This window comes from Enhydra lutris, unplaced genomic scaffold (genome assembly GCF_002288905.1).
Source record: "Enhydra lutris kenyoni isolate GAN:26980312 unplaced genomic scaffold, ASM228890v2 scaffoldscaffold20, whole genome shotgun sequence".
Classification (NCBI taxonomy): Eukaryota; Metazoa; Chordata; class Mammalia; order Carnivora; family Mustelidae; genus Enhydra; species Enhydra lutris.
Genome location: NW_019154104.1, coordinates 1838068 through 1860385, shown reverse-complemented (window position 1 = coordinate 1860385; position 22318 = coordinate 1838068). Strand labels below are relative to the sequence as shown.

The 22318-nt window shown below is 52.4% G+C and overlaps 1 protein-coding gene across 4 annotated transcripts in view; it reads left to right on the top strand.

The window, feature by feature from the left end:
- The window catches only part of LOC111148595 (actinin alpha 1), a 98152-nt gene extending 87586 nt beyond the window's left edge, over positions 1-10566 (top strand). For 2 of the 4 annotated variants that reach the window (XM_022505296.1, XM_022505294.1), the window contains exons 13-21: positions 448-556; positions 1061-1201; positions 2194-2376; positions 2672-2806; positions 4220-4399; positions 5066-5212; positions 6188-6268; positions 8006-8164; positions 9625-10566. In XM_022505296.1, coding sequence (XP_022361004.1) covers positions 448-556; positions 1061-1201; positions 2194-2376; positions 2672-2806; positions 4220-4399; positions 5066-5212; positions 6188-6268; positions 8006-8164; positions 9625-9783 — 1294 coding nt within the window. In that variant the 3' untranslated portion in view covers positions 9784-10566. Of the gene's footprint in view, positions 1-447; positions 557-1060; positions 1202-2193; positions 2377-2671; positions 2807-4219; positions 4400-5065; positions 5213-6187; positions 6269-6738; positions 6805-8005; positions 8165-9624 lie in introns of all 4 variants that reach the window. The other 2 variants (XM_022505293.1, XM_022505295.1) reach the window with 2 other exon arrangements.
- Positions 10567-22318: the final 11752 nt, after the last annotated feature.

The following is a 22318-nucleotide window of genomic DNA, read 5'->3' as shown; positions in this document are numbered from 1 at the left end:
GTAGGCGCGGGCGAGGGTTGGGGCTGCCATGGGAAGGGGGTGTAGCTGTGCAAAGCAAGGAGGGTGGGTACAGCGGGCACCCGGGCAGGAAGGGCACAGATACAGAAGGCAGTGAGTGTTGCCCTGGGCAGAGAATGAGCCGGTGACCCTGCTGCTGAGGGCATCTGGTCCTTCCCTGTAACTAGTGAAGGACCAGAGCTCTCACTCGGCCTCAGGGTCAAGACCGCCTCCAGTGAGATGTGGCAGGGGACCCTGGAGAGAACTGGCCTTATTTGTCTCCCGGCGGTCTTCTGAAAGCCAAGGAGTTGGGGGGTCTTGGGGTCCCTGGAGGTCTTGGGGACCATGCCTGGCTTCCCTGTACCACTCGCGTGCCCAGCGCCGGGGAGAGGGGAGCAGACCCTGGAGGAAACCCAGGTCATCAGACTCTTACTGTCTCTCCCCTTGCAGCGAGCTGGACTATTACGACTCACCCAGTGTCAACGCCCGGTGCCAGAAGATCTGTGACCAGTGGGACAACCTGGGAGCCCTAACCCAGAAGCGGAGGGAAGCTCTGGAGGTGTGGCCCCTGAGGGAGACGGGGGCCTGCCCATAGCAGCTCTGGGAGCCTCTTGCTGCTTTGTGATTCCCTTTGCCTTGAGCCAAAAGGCCCCAGTGGGTTCCCTGGATCCACGGTGGCCTACATGTCAAAGGTTCACTCTGGTGCTGGTTTGGGCTTTGCCTTGATGGAGATGCATCCTTTCTGGCCTCCCAGTCTCATGCACTTCACAGCCCAACCCCAGCCATTTGAGCACTTTCCTATTCTGCAGATCAGACTGAGGGTTGGGCTGGGTGAATCCTGTGTGGAGGGTTTGTAGACCCCACATTAAGAACCAGTGTCCCAGAGAAAGCCTATTCTTTCTGCCTGCCTTAGTCTGGTCTTTCACACCTAGACCCCTTGGGGCAGGACAGCAGTACCTTGGAGGCTTGGGGTGGGGGGTGGGTGGGCAGAGAGTGGTAATTCTGGATAGGACTCTGCTGAATACCTCCCTATCTACCCCTTCCTGTCAATTTTCACTCCCAGCGGACAGAGAAGCTGCTGGAAACCATTGACCAACTGTACTTAGAGTACGCCAAGCGGGCCGCACCCTTCAACAACTGGATGGAGGGGGCCATGGAGGATCTGCAGGACACTTTCATCGTGCACACCATCGAGGAGATCCAGGTGTGCTGCAGACCTCTCACCCCCGAAGGCTGGCTCCCTGAGGCCCCTGTGCAAACCTCACCCCTACAGGACTGCTCTTTGGGATTGGGGATAGCAGCCAAGGATTTTCTACATTTGAACAAATTGCATTTTATATATTTTGATTAGGCAACCTATGCAGACGGTATAAAATCTATAAAATAAAGATGATAGTCCATAAATTCTCCCTCCTACCCTAGAGCCCTCCCCAGAGTGAAGCAGTAGGCCCATGCTGTCTCTGCCTTTGCAAGCAAAAATATTTATTTATTAAGATTTTATTTATTTATTTGACAGACAGAGATTACAAGTAGGCAGAGAGACAGGCGGGGGAGGAGGGGGGGAAGCAGGCTCCCTGCTGAGCAGAGAACCCGATATGGGGCTCGATCCCAGGACCCTGAGATCATGACCTGAGCTGAAGGCAGAGGCTTTAACCCACTGAGCCACCCAGGCGCCCCAAAATGTTTATTAATGTGTTCTTCCCCATACCCCTTTTTAACACAAAAAGCCATTCTTACTATATACTGTATTTTGAACCCTTATTTTTAACTTAATATTTTGGAGCCCATTGCATAGCATTAAATAGCTCCCCCGTTCTTTTATACAGCTGCAGGGGATTGGATTTCAGAGATTTTACAAAGGAAGCCTGGGTTGGGGAAGGTCACCTGGGGGAGCAAACCTTGTCCTTGACGTGACAGTGGGTGGTGTACACTCTAGGGGTGGTCGCTCCTGATTTCACCAGTCCTGAGGACGAAGCTCTTGTTAGATGGCTCTGCCTTCACCTCCCCGTGGCCAGCCCTGCCCACCTGGTTCTCAGCCATGAGCATCCTTGGTTGATGCCTCTTCGTCTCCCCGCTGGTGTGGAGCCAGGCTTTCAGTGTCCCTCCTGCCCCCACCCCCCACTGTGGGATCTGTAGGGCTCCCTTAGTTCATCTTGCCCACGCGAGGCACCATCATTCTACTTCTCTTCCACCCAGGGACTGACCACAGCCCATGAGCAGTTCAAGGCCACCCTCCCTGATGCCGACAAGGAGCGCCTGGCCATCCTGGGTATCCACAACGAGGTGTCCAAGATCGTCCAGACCTACCATGTCAACATGGCGGGCACCAACCCCTACACAACCATCACTCCTCAGGAGATCAATGGCAAATGGGACCACGTGAGTCGAAGGGCTGGGTGGGACATTGGCTGGGCTACAGAAGGTTTTATAAGGGCAGGGATTTTGTCCCCTTTTTTGGTTGACTTTTACTGATGTTCATGGATTTTAGTTTTTTTCATTATCACACGGTAAGCACTCATCTGTCCAGTTAATGAACGATGGAGTTTCTGGAACTGGTCACTCCTGTTCTATTACTGCCTCACTCCTTCCCTTCATGCCTCCTCCATTTCCTCATCTGAAGTATGGGACATGCGGCTGGCCTGTTACCCACGTCCTGTGATTGTCCCCACCCCAGGTGCGGCAGTTGGTGCCACGGAGGGACCAGGCCCTGACGGAGGAGCACGCCCGCCAGCAGCACAATGAGAGGCTACGTAAGCAGTTCGCAGCCCAGGCCAATGTCATCGGGCCCTGGATTCAGACCAAGATGGAGGTGGGTCCCCTCACGGGAGGCAGGGATGGGCCTCCATCTCTTCGCAGCACTGTCCCAGCCAGTCAGGCTGCCCTCTTTCCTCCTAGGCAGAATGCCGGTCCCAAGCCCACGATGGGTCTATGACCCTACAGGGGGTATGGAGCCTGTCAGGGAAGGCCAGTGGGTTGATCCCGATCTCTGATTTGGGCGCAAAGACCCACCCAGGGCTGCCACTAAAGAGCCACATGAGAAAGTGCCACAGATGTATTGTTGATGAATCGCTGATCTATCGTTGACTTATTTGGCTGACCAGGTGTCCCTTCCTCCTGAGCGGAGAGCTTTGTCAAAGAGAAGGATCTTTACAGAGAGAGAACTGGGCCTTGGGCAAGTGTGGAGGTTTTTTGCTGAATTATTGGGCCAGATCCTGGGGTTCTCTCTGTAGATCAGGGAAGGGTCCCTGTTTGGGTTAGAACATGGTGTTCCCGTGAGCTCCTTGAGGGCAGAGACCATGTCAAGCTCATGGTTGTCTCTCCTGCACCACACCCCCACCTGCTTAACCATGCATTGTGCATAGTAGCTGCTCAGGAAATACTGGCTGGGTCAAATTGAGTGCACAGAAAAGGCTTTTACAAACAAGTTTTGTTTCCATAGATGAAGTACAGACAGAAAGGGGGCTGAGGGGCGCCTGGGTGGCTCAGTGGGTTAAGCCGCTGCCTTCGGCTCGGGTCATGATCTCAGGGTCCTGGGATCGAGTCCCGCATCGGGCTCTCTGATCAGCAGGGAGCCTGCTTCCCTCTCTCTCTCTTTCTCTCTGCCTGCCTCTCTGTCTACTTGTGATCTCTCTCTGTCAAATAAATAAATAAAATCTTTAAAAAAAAAAAAAAAAAAAAGGGGGCTGAGGCCTGGCCTGTGGGGCAGGTGGGATTGAGGCAGGCGGAGGCAGGCAGCCTGGGAGCAGAAAAGCAGGTGTGTGGCCACCGAGGAGACATGTCAAGGGCTCTGAGGCTGTGGGGAAGCTGGCTCTGTGGGCAGAGAGAGTCCCTGAGGTGGGTGATCGTTGGAAACACAGCTTGGGCTGGGAGTTTGAATGGCAAGCAGAGGAGCGAGCATTTAGGTTAGGAACTGACCTAGCTGCCCCCTTCTGAGCCTGAGAGGCACCCGGGAGACGGGAGGTGGAGGTATGTCATCTAGCGGTGACAGGGCTTCTCATATGCCTTTATGATGCTGTTTCCATACCAAAGCGTGTCCCTGCTGACTGGGTCTTGTTCTTGGTGGACTGATTATCACTGATGGGTTCCCTGACACTGGGGTGGCGGGTGAGGGGAGGTACCAAGAAGAATCATGTGAGGGGCTGACCGATGACCTGGGTGCCCCAGTCCCTACCCCAGGGACAGAGTGGGGCGGTCTGACAAGAGCTTCCTTCCCGGTGAGCAGGAGATCGGGCGGATCTCCATTGAGATGCATGGGACCCTGGAGGACCAGCTCAGCCACCTGCGACAGTATGAGAAGAGCATTGTCAACTACAAGCCCAAGATCGACCAGCTGGAGGGCGACCACCAGCTCATCCAGGAGGCGCTCATCTTCGACAACAAGCACACCAACTACACCATGGAGGTGGGCGGCACCGGTCTTGCTTCTCCAGGACGGGAGCCCCAGATCCCCTTCTGCTTCCCACACTCCCGGGCTGGGGCAGGGGTGCAGTTACCCATCTTCCAAGGAAAGTGCTCACAGTAGGAGGACAAGCTCTCGCTTGGGAGTGAGGGCATACTTGCCACTGCTCTCCTCTGGAGCTCTGGGTCTTCGGGCCCTTCTGAATTTCCCAGGGAGCTTGTCGAGAATGCAGACTTCAAGCCTTCAGCTCCAGGATTTGATTCACTAGGTCTGGGCAGGGGCTGAGAGGAGTCTGTGTTTCGAACAGGCCCCTGTGATTCAGCTCAGGTGGTCTCCAGACACTGGCTTAGACACCCGCTTTCCAAGCGGTGAATGGTTTGGACCATGAAGGAGAGTGCGTGTGGCTCTGGAGTGGGATATACAGGGCCCTCCCTCCTGACCTGACTCAGGCCACCAGTTCTGGTCTCTGCTGCCTCAGGTGGAGGCCACCGCACTCCTGTGCTTCCCCTTTCATCATCTGGGTCCTCTGTCCCAGTGATACTATAAATCTGGCTGGAAGTCTGGATTTGGGTGGCTTGGGCCATTTCCACGGTTGCGGGGAGGAGTCGCCGGGAGCAGCCAAGGCCCAGGCCTGGGGCCCCTTCGCTGACAGGCTCCTCATCCCCCCAGCACATCCGTGTGGGCTGGGAGCAGCTCCTCACCACCATCGCCAGGACCATCAACGAGGTGGAGAATCAGATCCTCACCCGAGATGCCAAGGGCATCAGCCAGGAGCAGATGAATGAGTTCCGGGCCTCCTTCAACCACTTTGACCGGGTGAGAGCCCCACTGCCCGCGCTCAGAGCAGTCCCCAGCCCCTGCCCCAGGGCCCTGGAAGGCAGTATGCCCAGGAGGTGGGCAGCCATGCTGGGCCAGTTCCTGGGCAAGGGAGGGAGAGGAGGAGGGAAGCAGGAAGGCAGCTTGCCTTGACTCTGGACCGCACAGCTGGTCTCAGAAAGCCTGTCCTGGTGTGCTGTGAACTTCCCCACTTTTCTGGACCAAGAGCTCATACAGTGAGTGGAGAGAGGATCACTGGCCCCCGACACTTGTTCTCCTGCCACGAGGAGTCAGTCCTTGGGAGCGAGGCTACCCTAGCCTCAGGGGCCGGCCTGCTGTCCCCTGTCTGTGGGGACTGTAGCTTGCCTCTGCCTCAGGACAGAGGAGCAGAGGCCCCCTCCCCTATCCCACCCCTCAGCAGCCTTTGGGGGACTCTGGGGGCATCAGCATTGTTCGTCCTGGGTTCTCATCCCAGCTCTGGGACAGACTGAGCTGTACATGGGCCATCCCTCCCAGTGCCCTGGGGCTTCTGGGTAGCCAGACGGCTGGGAGCTTGGGGTTCGGTGCTGCCCACCACCCCTGCCTGCTTCTCTGTCCTCCAGCCTCCTGGGTGGGTGAAGCCCTCTTGGAAAGCAGCATCAGGGCCTTGGGGCTGGGGTGGGCTGGGCCCTTCTGGGGGAGCTTCTCACCCTCCTGGCTCACCATGGTCCCCTCTGGCCTGCTTCCCGGAGCCGGGCTGCGTGTGCCAGGGAGAGGGCACCCACTGGGCCTCGTCCGTGTGTCTAACTGTGTGCACTTTTTATTTCCCCTCCTCCCCTGCCCCTTCCACCCTCCACCCTCTCCCTCCGCATGCCTTTGTCCCCATGTCTCCCCACACGCGCCACCCTCCCCCCGGGGCATGGCCCACCCCCTCCCCTCACGGCCTCCACCTCCCTGGCACCGCATGGCTCGCTGCCTGGCGCACGGCGGCCCCAGGATCACTCCGGCACGCTGGGTCCCGAGGAGTTCAAAGCCTGCCTCATCAGCTTGGGTTATGATATTGGCAACGACCCCCAGGTACTCGCCTCCTGCATGGAGCACACTCAGGGGTGGCATCCGGGGCGAGAAATAACGCGTTTCTCCTTTTTCTTTTCTCTCTCTGTCTGGATCTCCCTGTCTCCCCTTTCCTGTGGGCCTCGGGGGCTCGTCCTCTCCTGCTGTCCCTGCCTGGCCCATGTCGGGCTCCTCTTCCAATTGCTCCGACCTCTAACCTCTGCCCTCGGTCGTCTTTTATGGGAACCTGCCCGGGGCCCATCTTCCTCTCTCCTCATCACTCTCCATCGTGTGGACGGACTTTTGCCTCTCCCTGTCCTCTCTCCTCCCCATGGATGTATCTCCTTCTGTGTTCCTTTTCCCTTCCTAATGCCCCCGATCATACATGTCGACCTCCCCTTCTGGCCATCTGTGCCCTGTCTTCCTGGCCCCGGGCTGGCCCTTCCTCCTCCTGCCTCTGACCCTCCTGTGTCTTGGTGCCACTGGCCCCACAGAAGAAGACAGGCATGATGGACACGGATGATTTCCGCGCCTGCCTTATCTCCATGGGTTACAACATGGTAATGTAAACCCCACCCTCTGTTCTGACGAGGGCCCGCCGTCTGGCCAGGGAAGCCGAGGCCTGGCGAGGGCAGGCTGGAAGCCCTCAGGCTAGGGGCTGCCCTCCCTGGAGGGGCCTCACGATTCTGGTCCGTGGGGAAGCTGGTACCTTGGAGGCTGGGCCCAGCCTCGTGGACTGCGTGTGTCCCAGAGGTCTGGCCCTCTCACCTCGGTCTCTGTGCTGGTGTATTTTTTTTGGTACTTCCCGTGGAGGTGGGCTTTTCCTCTCCCATGGTGGCTGGTGGGGCTGGCCCCAAGGCTAGCAAGAAGGACTGGAGGTTTGGACTTCTGGGTAGGGTTTGGCTCAACTTCATCTTTCAGGAAGCACAGAGATTTCTGTGTCTGCCTTGGGGGTGGCTGCAGCCACGCCCGCCACCCCTTGGCCTTCACGGCCTCCTCCATGGTGTAACCTCACACACGGGGGCCTGAGCTGGGCCACCGGGCAGGTGCCAGGCCTCAGTGCAAAGGACAGAGCTTGTGGCCTGCCCCAGGCCAGGCCAGGGCACAGGCTCGGGACGCAGGGAACCCGGGAGTAAATCCCAGCTCTGTCATCACCAGCTTGGGGAGCGGGGTGAGGTGAGGGGACCCCTACGGGACTGTGGCCAGGGTTCACCGAAGGAACTCTGTGAGTGTGGCTCCTGGGTCTGACACACAGGAAGTACAGTGTGGTGGGGGGACCGCAGGTTGTGGAGCCAGACCATCCAAGTTCAAATCCCAGCTCTGTTACCTGCTGGCTGTGTGACTCTGAGCAAGTCACCAAGCCTGCCTGGGCCTCCGGTTACTCATCTGGAAACCTGATGGAGGTCATAGGGATCTGCGCCATACAATGGGGGGGGTGTGAGAAAAGAGGTGAAAGGCGTCCAGCCGTCAGAAGAGTGCGGCTCGCGGTACCTGTCACGACTGGCAACTGTTAAGCTGTCGTCAGCATCGTCCTCGTGTGCTCCGGCAGGAGCCTGTGGGGTTTGGGAAGCCTGAATGGAGTCTTCGCTCTTGGGTCTGATGTCCCTGTGATGCCCTTAGGACAGCCCCAGGGGCCACTGTGTTCCCCCCTCTAGCAGCCTCAGGCTGCTCTAAGCCCCCAGGGGCGTAGGTCCATGTGAGACATTCCCGGCAGCCTGTGGCTGAGAGGCTGACAGGCCTGGGGTTGGTTCTTCTCTCCAGGGAGAGGCAGAATTTGCCCGTATCATGAGCATCGTGGATCCCAACCGCCTGGGTGTAGTGACGTTCCAGGCCTTCATTGACTTTATGTCTCGGGAGACAGCCGACACAGACACAGCAGACCAGGTCATGGCCTCCTTCAAGATCCTGGCTGGGGACAAGGTGGGTCTCCGGTGGCGTGGGTGCTGTGCAGGGTGCACCCTGATCTGGAGGGGGGGTCAGTTGCACCCTGCGGCCCCTTCTTCCACTGGGCTTCCCCCTGCTGTCCACCTCCACCCATTTCTCTAATGTTTTGGGATCAGCTAAGGTGTTCGGGCACAGCGTGAGTCTAAGGGGGTCTCCTTCCGGGGAGCGGGACCCCTTCACACTCAGGTGGGAGTGATGAGTAGCAGAGGCGGGTAGAGTGGGGTGAGGACGTGACCAGGTGATGGAAGGGCCGTCTGAGAACTCAGACTTCACCCTTCTATTGCACTGCACTCAGGCGTGGACTACCAGCAGGGAGCGGGAGGGAAGCGTGTGTCTGACTGGTCTACCCTGAGCAGCAGTCAGTTTGGGTTTCCCAATTTCCCAAGTTCCCTGCAGTGCCCTGCCTGGCAGTGGAACAGTGGGAGTGCCAGCAGAAACTGGCAAAGTGGGGATGTCTACAGGTAGATTTCCTTTCTGTAAAATTCATAGGATAGTCCTTCTGCCATCCTTCCTTGAGACTGAAAAGATGGAGTTATAAAAAGCCAAAGCCAGTGGGGAGCATCATTTCTGAAATGTCTCAGTCTATAAGGGAGAAAGATTGAGCCAAGAGAAGTTCCTAAAGGTCAATTTCTAAAGTTTAAGGACACCCTCTTAGAGTCCTGGCACATGGAGTTGGAATGACCCTTGGAAACCATCTCCTTGAGGTGACTCTGGGTCTCTGAGGTCCAGAAAGGGGCCTGGGTTCCTGGCTTTTGGAGTGACCTAGGGGTGACCCCACTCTCCTCAAAGCTGGCTCGTAGGGGGCTTTGGCAGAGGTAGGGCATGGCATTGGGGGCCCACCTCGTGGGTCCAAGCCTCCAAGTGAGCTGTTCTGGAGGCTGAAACTCCCCAGAGAAGCAACTTCCCAGTAGACCTGTCACGGGCATGCCGAGACCTGGGCTGGGAACCAGGGGAGGCGCGGGCAGGCCCGCACCTTGCAAACCTGGTGGAGGTAGCTGTCCCCCGCGGCGATGTCACGCTTGGATGCTCACTGTATTTGTGGAAATTACATGATCTTCAGAGTGCTTGCTTGAGTGGGTGTGCCTCCCTTGTGTTACCAGAGTCCCTGCTGGTGGCTCCAGCCTGTGATTGCTGCAGACCAGAGTGATACATGAAATTACAGGTGCAGTTAGCATTTGAATTAGCTTGGAAACAGGCCAGAGTGGTACGGAGATGGCAAACAGGATATTGAAAATAAACGTGTATTTTGTATATGCACACGTGTGTATGTATGCACGTGTATGCATTATAAACACGCGTATATATATGTATACGGGATACACGTGTGGATCTGTGCGTGTGCGCCCGTCTCTGTATCCAGAAGCAGGAGTAGGGGACAGGGTGGGGTGCTGTCGCCCATAGTGACATCCAGGTCCCCCTGCCGGCTCTCTCCGCAGAACTACATCACGGTGGACGAGCTGCGCCGAGAGCTACCACCCGACCAGGCCGAGTACTGCATCGCGCGGATGGCCCCCTACACCGGCCCCGACGCCGTGCCAGGTGCTTTGGACTACATGTCCTTCTCCACGGCGCTGTACGGCGAGAGCGACCTCTAACCCGCCCGCCCAGGCCAGCGCCCTTGCCCTGCCCGCTGTGCGCCCCTGCCCTGCGCCCCCGCTGCCCCCTCTCCCGCCCGGGTGTGGTCTCCGCGCTCTGCCTGGAACCGGGCGAGCCGGGACCCACGTGGCATCGAGCCTCCCTGCCCGCAAAGTGACAGTTTACAAAATTATTTTCTGCAAAAAAGGAAAAAAAAAATTACGTTAAAAAAAGTAAAAAAACAAAAAACCAAAAAACCACATATTTTATTATAGAAAAAGTATTTTTTTCTCCACCAGACTTAAATGGAAAAGAGGAAAAATTAACTGTTTGCACCGAAATGTTTTGTTTTATTGTGACATAGGACAGTAACCAAGCACAACGTTATATTCTATACTTTTTATCAATTTTTTTTTCTCTCTGTATCATCTGCTGTATTCATTTCTCCAATCTCATGTCCACCTTGCTGTGGGAGTGGAGGGGTGGGGGTAGGGGGGTATCTTGTCAAAAGGCACATTGGTGCATGTGTGTTTGCTAGCTCACTTGTCCATGAAAATATTTTATGATATTAAAGAAAATCTTTTGAAATGGCTGTTTTTTAAGGAAGAGAATTTCTGTGTCTTGTCTTCTCGTTTTTAAGCCCAGAGGTGTGGTTAACGCACTTTTTTCCTTTAGTTTTAATATTGCTGATTAAAAATGAGTAAGATTGGAGAGTGTGGACGATTTTGATACTACTTGTCACACACCGTATTAAAGCAACAGCGCTACCATGACCTCTCTTGGCCTGCTCCTTGCTTACTGTTTTCCAGAAGGGTGTGTGGGGTCAAGGATGATGGGGTCCACCTGTACCCAACCTTAATAGGTTTTTGACCCTGACACATTCCATCCTCCTATATTTTGCTATGTTTATTTAATTTAAAAAAAAAAAAAAAGGTGGTTTCCTCAGAAGTCTCTTAAATGAGTTGAAGATAAAGTCATGGATATGTAAGGAAGGGACTCTGTAATGATAAGTCCTACCTTTGTTTTCTGTGGTATCAGACAGCTCTGTGATACCTGTGTGCCCCTCCCTTCTGTTTATTTTTTCTATAAGGGAACACACTGAACTGTCTTAAAGAGTCCTCATGTTTTTTGCTATTCAAAATGTCATCCAGTCGGGGCACCTGGGTGGCTCAGTCGGTTAAGTGTCTGCCTTCGGCTCGGGTCATGATTCTGGGGTTCTGGGACCAAGCCCCATCTCTGGCTCCCTTGCTCAGCAGGGAGTCTGCTTTTGTGCCCCCCTCTGCCTCTCCCCAACTTGTGCTCATTCTCTCTCTCAAATAAATAAATAAAATCTTAAAAAAAAAATGTCCTGCAAACAGCAGCCTTCCAGCATCATCTGGGAGCTTGCTGGAAATGTAGTCTCGGGCCTCACCCCAGACTTCAGAATCTGCATTTTAACAAACTCCCCAGGGCATCTGTGTGCCCCGCCTCTAGCTTTTCCAGTTTTTCCTCGTTACCTGTATCTCCTCCCTGAGGCTGTTTTTTATTTACAGGACAGGGAGAGAAGACTATCCGTGGTAATACCAGCGCAATAGACTGCCATTTCCAAAGTGGGGAGACTTCACTGTAGTTCCTTTAGCCATTAAGTGGCAATAACAGTGCTATTGGAAAGCCAATGCATATCCATAGAGCTCCTAGAGTCTTAGAACATTCTAGAATACTCACTGCCCAGGGAAGGAGGCAAGCAGACTGTTTAGAAGGAAGGACATGGGGTAGAGGTTGGCATTTCCTTTGGGGACATTCCTGTTGGATTAACCACTAGCTGGTTAAAAGTCCAGTAAATGCTCGCTGTCAGTCTGCCGTGGGTGCAGCCCCATGGGGGAAAAACATGGAACAAGGCCAGAGTCTGGCCTCAGAGGCTCAAAGTCCTTTTAAAGAGGCTAATACACAAGATTCCCTGTCTTAGCTATTTACTTGCAAGTGTAACTGAGGGCACAGTGGTAGAGGAGTAGAGGAGGGGGAAGTTGTTCCAACCGGACGGTTTCCTAAACCCAAGGTATGAGCACTTGACCATACCACAGTTTCTAGAGGTACGATCAATCGGCCTTTTCACCACTCAGGTTAGAAAAGAATTGTGTAAGTGTCGTTTGGACGAAAGTACGCTTTTACTGAGTCCACATCCTTTAAAGAAATGCCCTTACTTGATATTCCCAATATTCAAGTGTGCTTGTGTGTGTGCAGATGGCTGTAGTTACTTAAAATTTTCAGTCTGTTAAAGAGGTAAACATTCTAAAATCCGTTTCTGAAGCTGTTTAGGTCATCACACACATCTTATATGGATAATGTCATTTTTTTCTATAAGAATAAAAACACTCTTGCTTCTTCTAATCATTCATACATGTAACAATTAACCACTCCCCAAACAACCCCGTTTAACTCTCCCAAAATAATTAAGTTCCTGTAAATATTTTAAACAGATTTTAATAATTATTACCGGTACCTTGGACTCCCCACGGAGGCAAATTTAAATTGAGGCCGCAAATTCTTGCTCAGCACAAAGCAACTGAAATACTATAAATGGAAATCGAGTCCTCTGGGGCGGCTCAAAGCTGTTTACTGACAGTTCCCTTCCACCTCTAAAATGAAAATCACATCTAATCTCAATTTCACATTCCAGGTAAAAACCCCAAAGCGAATATATGCCAGATTCTCTTATGACTTCAAGCTCCTTAAATTAATCCACAGGTTGTCATGAGTATAAAACCTCTGAATCTTAATGCTGAGAGTGGGATCTATTTCATCCTTCTATTTCTTTCTACCTAGGAGATCTCAAGTTCCCCTGGTGTTCGTTGCTGGGTTTTCGGGTTACAGGTTGAGAATTGTGACGTGTCACGTGGGGAGTCTGAAGCAGGACACAAGATGAGGCGTTCGTCCACTTCGGGATTTCTCCCAAGGCCCTGGGGAACTCAGGGCATCGATGCTAGAGTCGGGTGTTGCTTGCTGGGCCACCAGGGCCCCTGAGCCCAGGCCCCTCCTCGGGCACTTCTGCAGCCTGTCGCCTTACTCCCTTGATGGTCTTTTGTGTCTCACTGTTGGCCACTTTTCGTCATAAACCATTCCAGCTTACTCTGAATGATTGGGTGCATGGAATTTTCTACCCCAACGAAGGTTGACTGTTCCTGCGTCGGTGGGATGAACACATTGCATCTTTCCTGCCGAGGTAGGGCATGAATTTCTTCTGTGTTTTTATCTGCCTCTGCCGCACACCTTCGGAGGTATTTTGTTGACAGCCTGATAAAGGCCAGTCCGTACATACAGCTGCTCTTTCTCTGGCCTGTCAAGCCTTCCATAAAACCCTGCGAACATTCCAAATCCCAGGCCTGTCTCAGGAATCTGCTGTGTCCTGTCACTGGGCCAACTCAGAACAGTCCCCTGGATACAAGACCGATGCCCGAAGGGTACAGTCAGTAGAGTGAGCGAGTTACCAGAACTGAGAACAAATAAGGTTTCCTTAGGTTGTAAGGAGCTCAGGGGCTTTGTGGGTTCTTTGGCCTGTGCTAAAGGGTAGGGCTGCTCGGCATGGATGGTGTTGAAGGGTGGGGCGTGCCTCTGGGTCGCCTCCCCTATGCCCAGCCCTAGACAGGTCTGCCTGCCTGTCACCCAGGGAAGAAATACAACCTCTTTCGACATCAGTGCCTTTCAGGGGAGACACATGGGCTTGGGTGGGCCCTGCTACTTCCCAGCTGGGTGCATAACCTCCCCACATGTGGCTCAGTCATTAAGCATCTGCCTTCGGCTCAGGTCGTGGTCCCAGGGTTCTGGGATCGAGCCCCGCATCGGGCTCCCTGCTCAGCAGAGAGCCTGTTTCTCCCTCTTCTCCTGCTTCCTGCTCCCCCTGTTTGTGTTCCCTCTCTCACTGTCTTTTTCTCTCTCTTTGTCAAATAAATAAAATCTTAAAAAAAAACAAAAGCAAAAAAACACTTCCCCACGTGGTGTCAACAATGCTGCTTTCTGTTTGAGTTGGCCGGTGGTAGGCATTTAATAGGTGACAGTAAGTATTAACACAGTTTTTTTTTTTATTATTATCTGTGCTTTGTTAAGCTATTTTAAATATTCTTAAGGCAAAAAGGCCTGGCCCTAGAAAAATACTAGTAAGGGGAGTCCTCTTCCAGTCTCGGAGCTCCGCGGTAGGCTGAATCCTGGCCCTGGTCCCTGGAGCCTGTGATGACGTCTTTTACATGGCAGATGGGACTTTGCAGAGGTAATTAAGGGTCTGGAGATGGGGAGATTATGCTAGATGGTCTGGGTGGGCCTTCAGAAAGGGCAGGCCAGAGTGTCAAAGTCAGAGAAGGAGAAGTGATGGAGGCAGAGGCTCGAGTGCTGTTGGGCTGTAAGCCGAGGCATGTGGACGGCCTGTGGGAGTTCGAACCAGCAGGGAAACGGATTCTCCCCTAGAACCTCCTGAAGAAATGCAGCCCTGCTACTGACCTTGGCTTTCTGAACTCCAAAACCATAGGCATAAGGCATACCCTGTTCTACGGCACTTCGCAGATGATGTGTTGCTTACAGGTTGAAGCTTTGTGGCCACCCTGAGTTGAGTAAGTCTTGGTGCCATTTTTCCAACATTTGCTCATTTTATGTCTCTGTGTCAATAAAGTATTTTAAAATTAAGGCATGTGCGTTGTTTTTTTTTTTTTTTTTTTTGGACATGTTATCGCACACGTACTAGGCCACGGTATAGTGCAAACACCACTTTTATGTGCATTGGGGGACCAGACATTTCAGCTGGCTGGCTTTATTGCGATGTTTGCTCTGTTGTGGTCCAGATCTAGAATGGAACCTGGAGGAGCTCCGAGCTAGACACAGATAATAAATCTGTGTCGTTTTAAGTCACTACATGTGTGGTAGTTTGTTATAGCACAGTAGGAAACTAATTCATGCTCTGTTGTCCAGGTCTCTGGGAAGCCTGACTGCCTCCCTGATGTCAGTGGTCTGGGTTAGAGGCTTGAGGCCCTGGAGAAACCACTCCAGGCTCAAAGGCCCGAGTTGGCGATGTTGGTGCTCGGGAGGCGGCCACAGCCGTTGGACCAGACCCCCTAACCCTAAACACAGTAGCCCACAGAGGAGGGAGATGGAAGCCACACCCAAAAGGGCCAGAATGGCTGGGCCCAGCAGGAGGTGGGGGAGCTGGTTAGCGGCACGGGGCTGAGAGGCTGAGGGCTGCAAGTAGGACACAGTCTGGACACTAAGTTGTTGGAGAAGATCAGGAGTAGAGGTTTTGTTTCATTTTCAGTCTCTTTGGATCAGATCTAATGGAGCTGTCCCCTTGTCCTTCCCAGAATTTTCTGGGAGCCCTCCCAGGCTCTACTCACTGCAAAAATTCTTTTTAGTTCCAAATTTGGACCCAGTGGTGAAAGCATTTCAGGAAGAGAGGAAGGAGCCATTACAAGCTAAGAGCATGGGGAGCGCCAAGGGAGGGGTGAGAGATTTCCAGGGAAGCTTAAATGGGCCTCCATGGCGGGCGAACTGTGGGATGAAGGACAAGAATGTGGAATGTTAGTGTCAGAACACTGTTGAGGTCACGGAGTCCAACTTTGCCATTTGACAGAGGAGAATATTACAGCCAGAGAGCAATGCCTTGCTTGAGGTCACAGGGGTAGGTTGAGGCAGAGCTGCGGGAGTACCCGGATGACGTCCCCCAGAGGTACAGAACATGGTGGCTTCAGCCAGGGCAATGGGGTTTGCTCACTGGTTTCAGCCTGGCCTGTGCGCTCCCCGGGAGTGGAGGGTGCGGCCCCACTCAGGCCACCTGGACTTGGACTGGGTGTGACAGGACTCTTCCTTGCCAGCGACACACAAGCCTCTGCCTCCCCACAAAACTCCCATAAGGAGTGGGCTCTCCAGAGGTGGATGCTGGCTAGCCAACAAACAGGACATGCTCCACGAAAGTGGGAAGGAATGGATTCCTGGCCCTGATTAGGGGCTGCGGCTGGAGGCCAGGGGAATTGGGGCTGGGACGATGGGTGGCCAGCATCCGAGTCGGAGGCAGCTGCTCTCACTGTCATATACGTACCCAGTCAACTTCCACCTCGAGCTCTTGCATCTCTGTGCCTGGGGACTTTGTGCCCAGAGCCACCGAGGGCCACCCTGGCTGAGGACGAGGACGAGGACAAGGCAGGCTACCAGGAAGAAGCTTCCCGGAAGAAGGCGTACCAGCTCCCTCCCCCTTGGATGGCATTATTCCGAGTCTCAGGTTTTGCAGTTTCACAGTGTTATCCCAACAGGAGTCAGTCCAGCTGCCCACTGAGCTTACAGCACAAGCAGCCACAAAGAGACTGCTTTGGGGCTAAGCCAAATGAACACACAGCCCATTCTCAGGGACATGTCTGAGAGCAACTTGACCTGAGAGCTAGACCCTTGAGATGCACTCCAGGGGAGTCTCACGCTCAGTCCAAACACTGTCCTAGAACACTGGGACCTGCTGGTCAGAGAACCTATCCCTGCTGCCGGGTTGAGAAGGAAACATCAAGTGTGCAGGGAGGGGGCCATCTCCTTTCTCTAGGCTGCACCCCGCGTGTTCCCTCACGTGAAGCTGGTGGCTGGAGGCCGGGGTGGGGGGTGGATAGGGAGCCTGCTGTGGGCTTGCAGAGAAGAGGGGAAACCTGGTGTCAGGATGGTGGGCACTCAGAAAACTGTCCATGGGCACTTGCCGGAGACCCCAGGTTTAGGAGCAAAATTCCCATTTTATAATTCAAGACAATGGGAAAACAGAGTTCTTTCTGCAAAACTTTTCTTTATAGGTATATTTAGGACACATCTGTCCACTAAGCGCTGCCTGGAGGAGGGTGGGCATTTGGTAAAACAACGTACCCAGAGTCCAGTAAGCCCCCATTAAGGCTTCCGCCCTCCCCCACCCCCGCACACTACTACCTGAAAATGCCATTTGGGAAAGCGGGTCTTAAAATGAGCTGGGTCGATGTTGCCCTCCAGTGGCTAAATGTGTCCTTACAGCGCATGGCAGGTGGAGAGCCGCAGGGAGGAAAACCAAAGCACTCACGGGGACATCCTCTCCCGCTTCCATTAGCTATGCTACCAACAACGTGTCTCGACTGGGTAATTTCTGGGAAGGGGAGGGCCCTTGATTTGTGCCACAGAGGGATGGCAGAAGCAACGGTGCACACTTAGCAGGGGAAAAACAATGGCTAACATTTCTTGAGTGCTTAACTTTGCTCCGGCCCAAGTCTTAACTCATTTACATGCATGTAATCTTCACACAGATTATTATTATCCCTTTAAAAACCAGGACACCGGGGCACCTGGGTGGCTTCATTGGTTGAGCGTCTGCCTTCAGCTCAGGTCATGATCTCAGGGTCCTGGGATTGAGCCCCGCATCAGGCTTCCTGCTCAGCGGGGAGATTGCTTCTCCCTCTCTTTCTGTTCGCTTCCGTACTTGTGCTCTCTCTCTCTCCATGTCAAATAAATAAATAAATAAATAAATATGTAAGAAAATAAAGATAAAAACCAGGAAACCAAGTCACAGAAATCTTAGGTTAGTGGCAGAACTGGGATTTGAATCCAGGTCCCTCTAATCCCAGAAGTAGAAGGAGGGCTTTGTTCAATCTACTAGCGGTTCTCAGACTCTGCTGTGTTCAGGAATTGTTTGGGAAGTTTGTCGAAGATGCAGAGTCCAGGGCTCCCTCTCTTGAGAATATGATTGAGTAGGGCCTGAGAGGGGCAAAGACAATTGGGAATCTGTCCTTAGAAACGTTCTGGGTAGAATTCAGTAAGTAATCCAAGCAGGTTCATGGGGCGCACTTTGGGAAGGACCAAAGTAAAATCCCATCATTGCCAGGAGGGTGATTTTGTTTGGACACAAGAAAGAACTTTTTTTTCCCCCAAGATTTTATTTATTTATTTGAGAGAGAGAGAGAATGAGTGGGGGTGCGGGGCAGGCAGAGGGAAAGGGAGAAGCAGACTCCCCATTGAGCAGGGAGCCCAATGAGCAGCTTGATCCCAGGACCCCGAGATCATAACCTGAGCTTAAGGAAGATGCTTAAGTGACTGAGCCACCCAAGCGCCCCAAGAAGAAATTTCTAGTCATATACACAGATTGAATTCACGTCTGCTTGCCAAAGCATTTTGATAGGTGCTCTCATGAACACAGTCTCAGTCCCCCACCTTGGTAACTCTGGGAGCTCAGTGTCCCAGTGTGCTGATGACGATGCCTCCGAGAGAGCGACCCCTCCCTTCCCAGCTTTCTTCTACTCGGAGGTTTCTTTTCGTTCAGCATCCCACTCTGGGTTTACAGTGGGTCTCCCATGATGTCCTCCAAAATAGGCCACTTCCGCACAGGGATTATTTTGAACTGAAGGTGATTGAGAAGCAGATACAAGAAAGGCTCCCTGTCCTCCTATTGGCCAGAAAGCAGGACCTGCAACTGAGAAAGGGTCCCCTTCTCCCCTCTCTACTGGAAAAGACGGAAGTTGGTCACCAGAGAGAATTCTCTCTGCCCACAGTGGCCCCAGAGGAGCCTACATAACAAAACTTGCTAAAAACTAGCCCCTCCTTACCATTCATTTCTGCATTTGCCTTCCCACAATTTGCTGCCCTAGAAACTCAAAGTCTTTTTTCTTTGTCTTATTGCTTCTCTAAAAATGTATTGTTCTGTCGAGATGCTGTTTAAACCCAAGTTCTAACCACCCTTTTTTTTTTTTTAAGTTAATACAGTTCTTTTTTAAAGATTTATTTAAATCAAGAGAGCAAGAGAACACAAGCAGGGGGAGCAGCAGAGGGAGAGGCAGAAGCAGGCTCCCCGCTGAGGCCCCCCCCCCCACATGTAGCATTCCATCCCAGGACCCTGGGGTCACGACCTGAGCTGAAGGCAGATACTTAACCCACTGAGCCACCCAGGCGCCCTCTAACCACCCTTCTAAGTTACCCAGCTCAGTGCTTCTGGCTTCTGTGGGAGGAAAGTGTTAATAAACTTCTGTTTTTCTCTTGTTGCTCTTTTTCTCATTCAAACTCCAACCTTTGTCATTGACTTACATTTACTTTCTTTGGTACTTCAAAATGAAGGATAACTTGGTATATTAAAAAGTATATGAAGATTAAAAATTATCTCAATTATCTACCTTTCAAAGCAGTAAGTGAATTCCCTCTGTTTCGAGGTTTTCCTCTAAAGTATAATGATCATTATTTCAGATTTATGATTTTCACAGAGAAATATGGCTTGAATCAATAATCATCCATCTGATTGATGGAAGATCTAGCATTTAAAATAGACAGGGATGCCTGGGAGGCTTAAGTCTGTTAAGTGTCTGATATTGGCTCAGGTCTTGATCCCAGGGGTGTGAGTTCAAGCCCCGTGTTGGGCTCCACACTGGGCATAGAGTCCTCTTAGATACATGATAGATAGATAGATAGATAGATAGATAGATTAGAATGGACAAATAACCTGAGTCATTCCAGAAGACCTATCACTTGTTAACCTTGCTTTTTCAAATTCGTGAAGTATTTGTTCATTTTTTTTGAGACTCAGAGTCCAAATACCTATGGAAACAAAACTCAGAAGAAAATTTTTGTACTAACATTACATTTGCTATTATAGAAATGCTTCTAGAGAAAGTGGAAAATACTTCTGAAATCTGTCTTTTGTTAGTCTAATTTACAGTGCCCCAGTCAATGAACCTGAGATGGGTAGAGGAAAAAAAAGGTTTCCTTTCCTTCCCCGGACACCCCCGGGTGGAAATTAAGCACCTTGAGGTTGCTGGGGACATTTGCATTGTCTGGCAAGGGGCCCAGAGTTAAGTGTAGGTAGTTGTATTGTTGAGCGGAAATGCCCCAGCTGCCGGGAGCAGGCGTGAGGAGGCTTTGCCAGGCCTATGGAGCAGCTGCCCCAGGTGTCGCAGGGTTGGGGGCTGGGCATCAATCCTGGGATCTGGGGGAGTGGGTGGGAGATATGAGCTGCAATGGGCCATTTGGGAGCCAAGTCCCAGTCATCGCGGGGTTGCTTTTCATGGGAGGCCACAGAGCACTATCAGAGCGGGACACGGCGCCGCCTGCAAGGAAGAGGTCCTGTGCGGGAAGCTGAGGAACCAGAGCAGCAGGAAACTGAGGAACCACTCGCAGCCGGCTGGGAGGAGGGAAGCTAGCTGGCTCACAACTGGGCATCCCAGCCCTGCGGCTCCTTGTGGTCATCTTCCGAATAAACCACTTGTTCTTAAATCCCTGACCGAGGGTCTGTTTTAGGGAAAACTCAAACCAAGCCGGTGCCCCTCCACCCGGGGCCTAGAGCCCCTGGCATGCTGCTGCTTCGTTGATAAGCTAGACCCCGAGGAATATCCAGCAAATAGGAAAAACTCTGGTTTGCAGAGTTTGCTGATTTCTGAGGTGTGAGTGCTCCCACCGGGGCTGACTTCCATCCACCAAGTTGATGTCCTGCCCACGCGGTAGAAAGGAGGGGCCCGGGCTCTGCACAGCCCCTTTCCTGGAACACCCACCACACGCAGGTGTGTGTGTCTGCTCCTGCTCTAGGTCCCTCTGTGGTGGCCTGTCATCTCAGCCCTCAGCAGTGTCCACTCCAACCTGGGTATGAATATTTGTTGAGCTGATGAGAGTAGCAAAGTCACAGTGGTAGGAGAGTTGAGGTTGGCAAAGAAGGTTGTGTCTGGGCAGAGGGGAAGGGACCCATGGGCTTGGGAGAGCCACGGGCTGCCTGGAGGTAGTCTTTTGGCTGAGACCTGAGTCCCTGAGCATAAATTTCAAATCCACCAGGCCTGTTAGGGAGAAACTGAACACCCAGTGGTCAGCAAGATAAAGCCCAATGGGGGTGGGGGGGGTAAGGGGCATGTGGGGGAATGTCAAGCCTTTGGGAAGCAGGTGGCTGCAGCATAGAAGAGGAGAAAGGAGAGATGTCCCTCAGTCTCTGGGGGACAGTGACCCTGGTTTGATGTGCTACCCCACTGGCCCTCCTTAAGCCCCCAGGCTGGAAGCCAGGCAGGCCCGCCAGTGCCCCTCCCCCCAGCTAATTTTGAACCTGGGAGCCCCAACTTGGGCATCCTGCTGGTCAGTTCCAGTCTAACAAGAGAAATTGCAATTTGTGTCTTTCCCCAAACTTCCACCTTTGGGAGCTTCTGCTGTCTCTTTCCTCAGGGCCTTCGGGGAGCAAGCTGGGTCAGTAAAGACCCAGTGGGCTGGGAAGGCAACAGGGAACCGACAATGAGAGTCTGGGAGGACGGGAGGTAGAGTTAGGCCAGAGAGACCAAGTTCATTGAACAGCTGCAGAACAAGGTGAGCTGGGAGCCATGAAGCAGGCCTTCTAGAAGCTTCTGAGCTTGGAGCTGAATATTAAGGATTCAAATAGAGCAGATGAGAATGATCTACTTACCCTGGAGAACTAGCCAGAGCCTGAGGACAGAAATGACAAACTGGCTTTGGTCTTATCCCCCCTTTATCTAGAAGGCATGAGACTCGGACAACCTACAGGGGAGCATAGGGGCAAGCAAACCTGGGTTTGAATCAATGGGGCAAGCAAACCTGGGTTTGAATCAATGGGGCAAGCAAACCTGGGTTTGAATCAATGCTGCTTTGGCTGTTTACTAGTTTGGTGACCTGGGGAAGACTATTTACCCTGGGTCTCATTCCTCATCTGCGAGCTCAGGCTCCCGGGGTTGTGTAATCATGAATGCTAGCTGACCGACATGGTGCCAGCAATAATTACTGTACAATAAATAATATTGGATTTCATCGACTCTAACCTGTCATCAATTTTTATTTCTCAGTTTATGGAGATATTGTTGAATGCCACCAATTTTAAGGGGCATCTTTTGGGGGAGAATGCTTTTACCACATGTATCTCTTTTTTTTTTTTTAAGATTTTTTTAAATTTATTTGACAGAGAGAGAGATCACAAGTAGGCAGAGAGGCAGACAGAGAGAGAGGGGGAAGCAGACTCCCTGCTGAGCAGAGAGCCCGATGCGGGGCTCGATTCCAGGACCCTGAGATTATGACCTGAGCCGAAGGCAGAGGCTTTAACCTACTGATCCACCCAGGCACCCCTTACCATGTGTATATTGTACACTTTATCTCACCATTTTATTTGTCAGTTCTACCTCATTTAAAAAATAAAATCATCTTTATTTTATGCTCTTCTAAGAAAGAAAACCAAGTGGTCATATTAACCGATCTGCTGTCAATGTTAAGACCCATCCAGATTTCAGAGATAATAAAATGTGAAAAAAATGGGCATCTTAGCACTGACAATATGCTGTAGTTCTTTTTTTTCTTCTCATTTGTGGTTTTTATCCTTCTGGACGTTTCTGCCTCTGGAATATTGTAGAATGTCATAACCCCTCCCTGAGCTCCCAGTCTCTGGCTGGGCTGAAGACGTGGTTTCTGAACCTCTTGCCCTCTCTTTCCCTTGCATAGGCTGCTGCCCTCCCACTGCTGGTGCTTGGGGGCTTGGGGTATGTGTGTCCTTTCGGTTTCAAGGGAAAGGAAGTCAGGGTCTACAGTGGCTCAGACTGTGTCCTGGACTTTCTGTCCTCCAGGGGCCATGAATGTGGGCCCACATGGGTC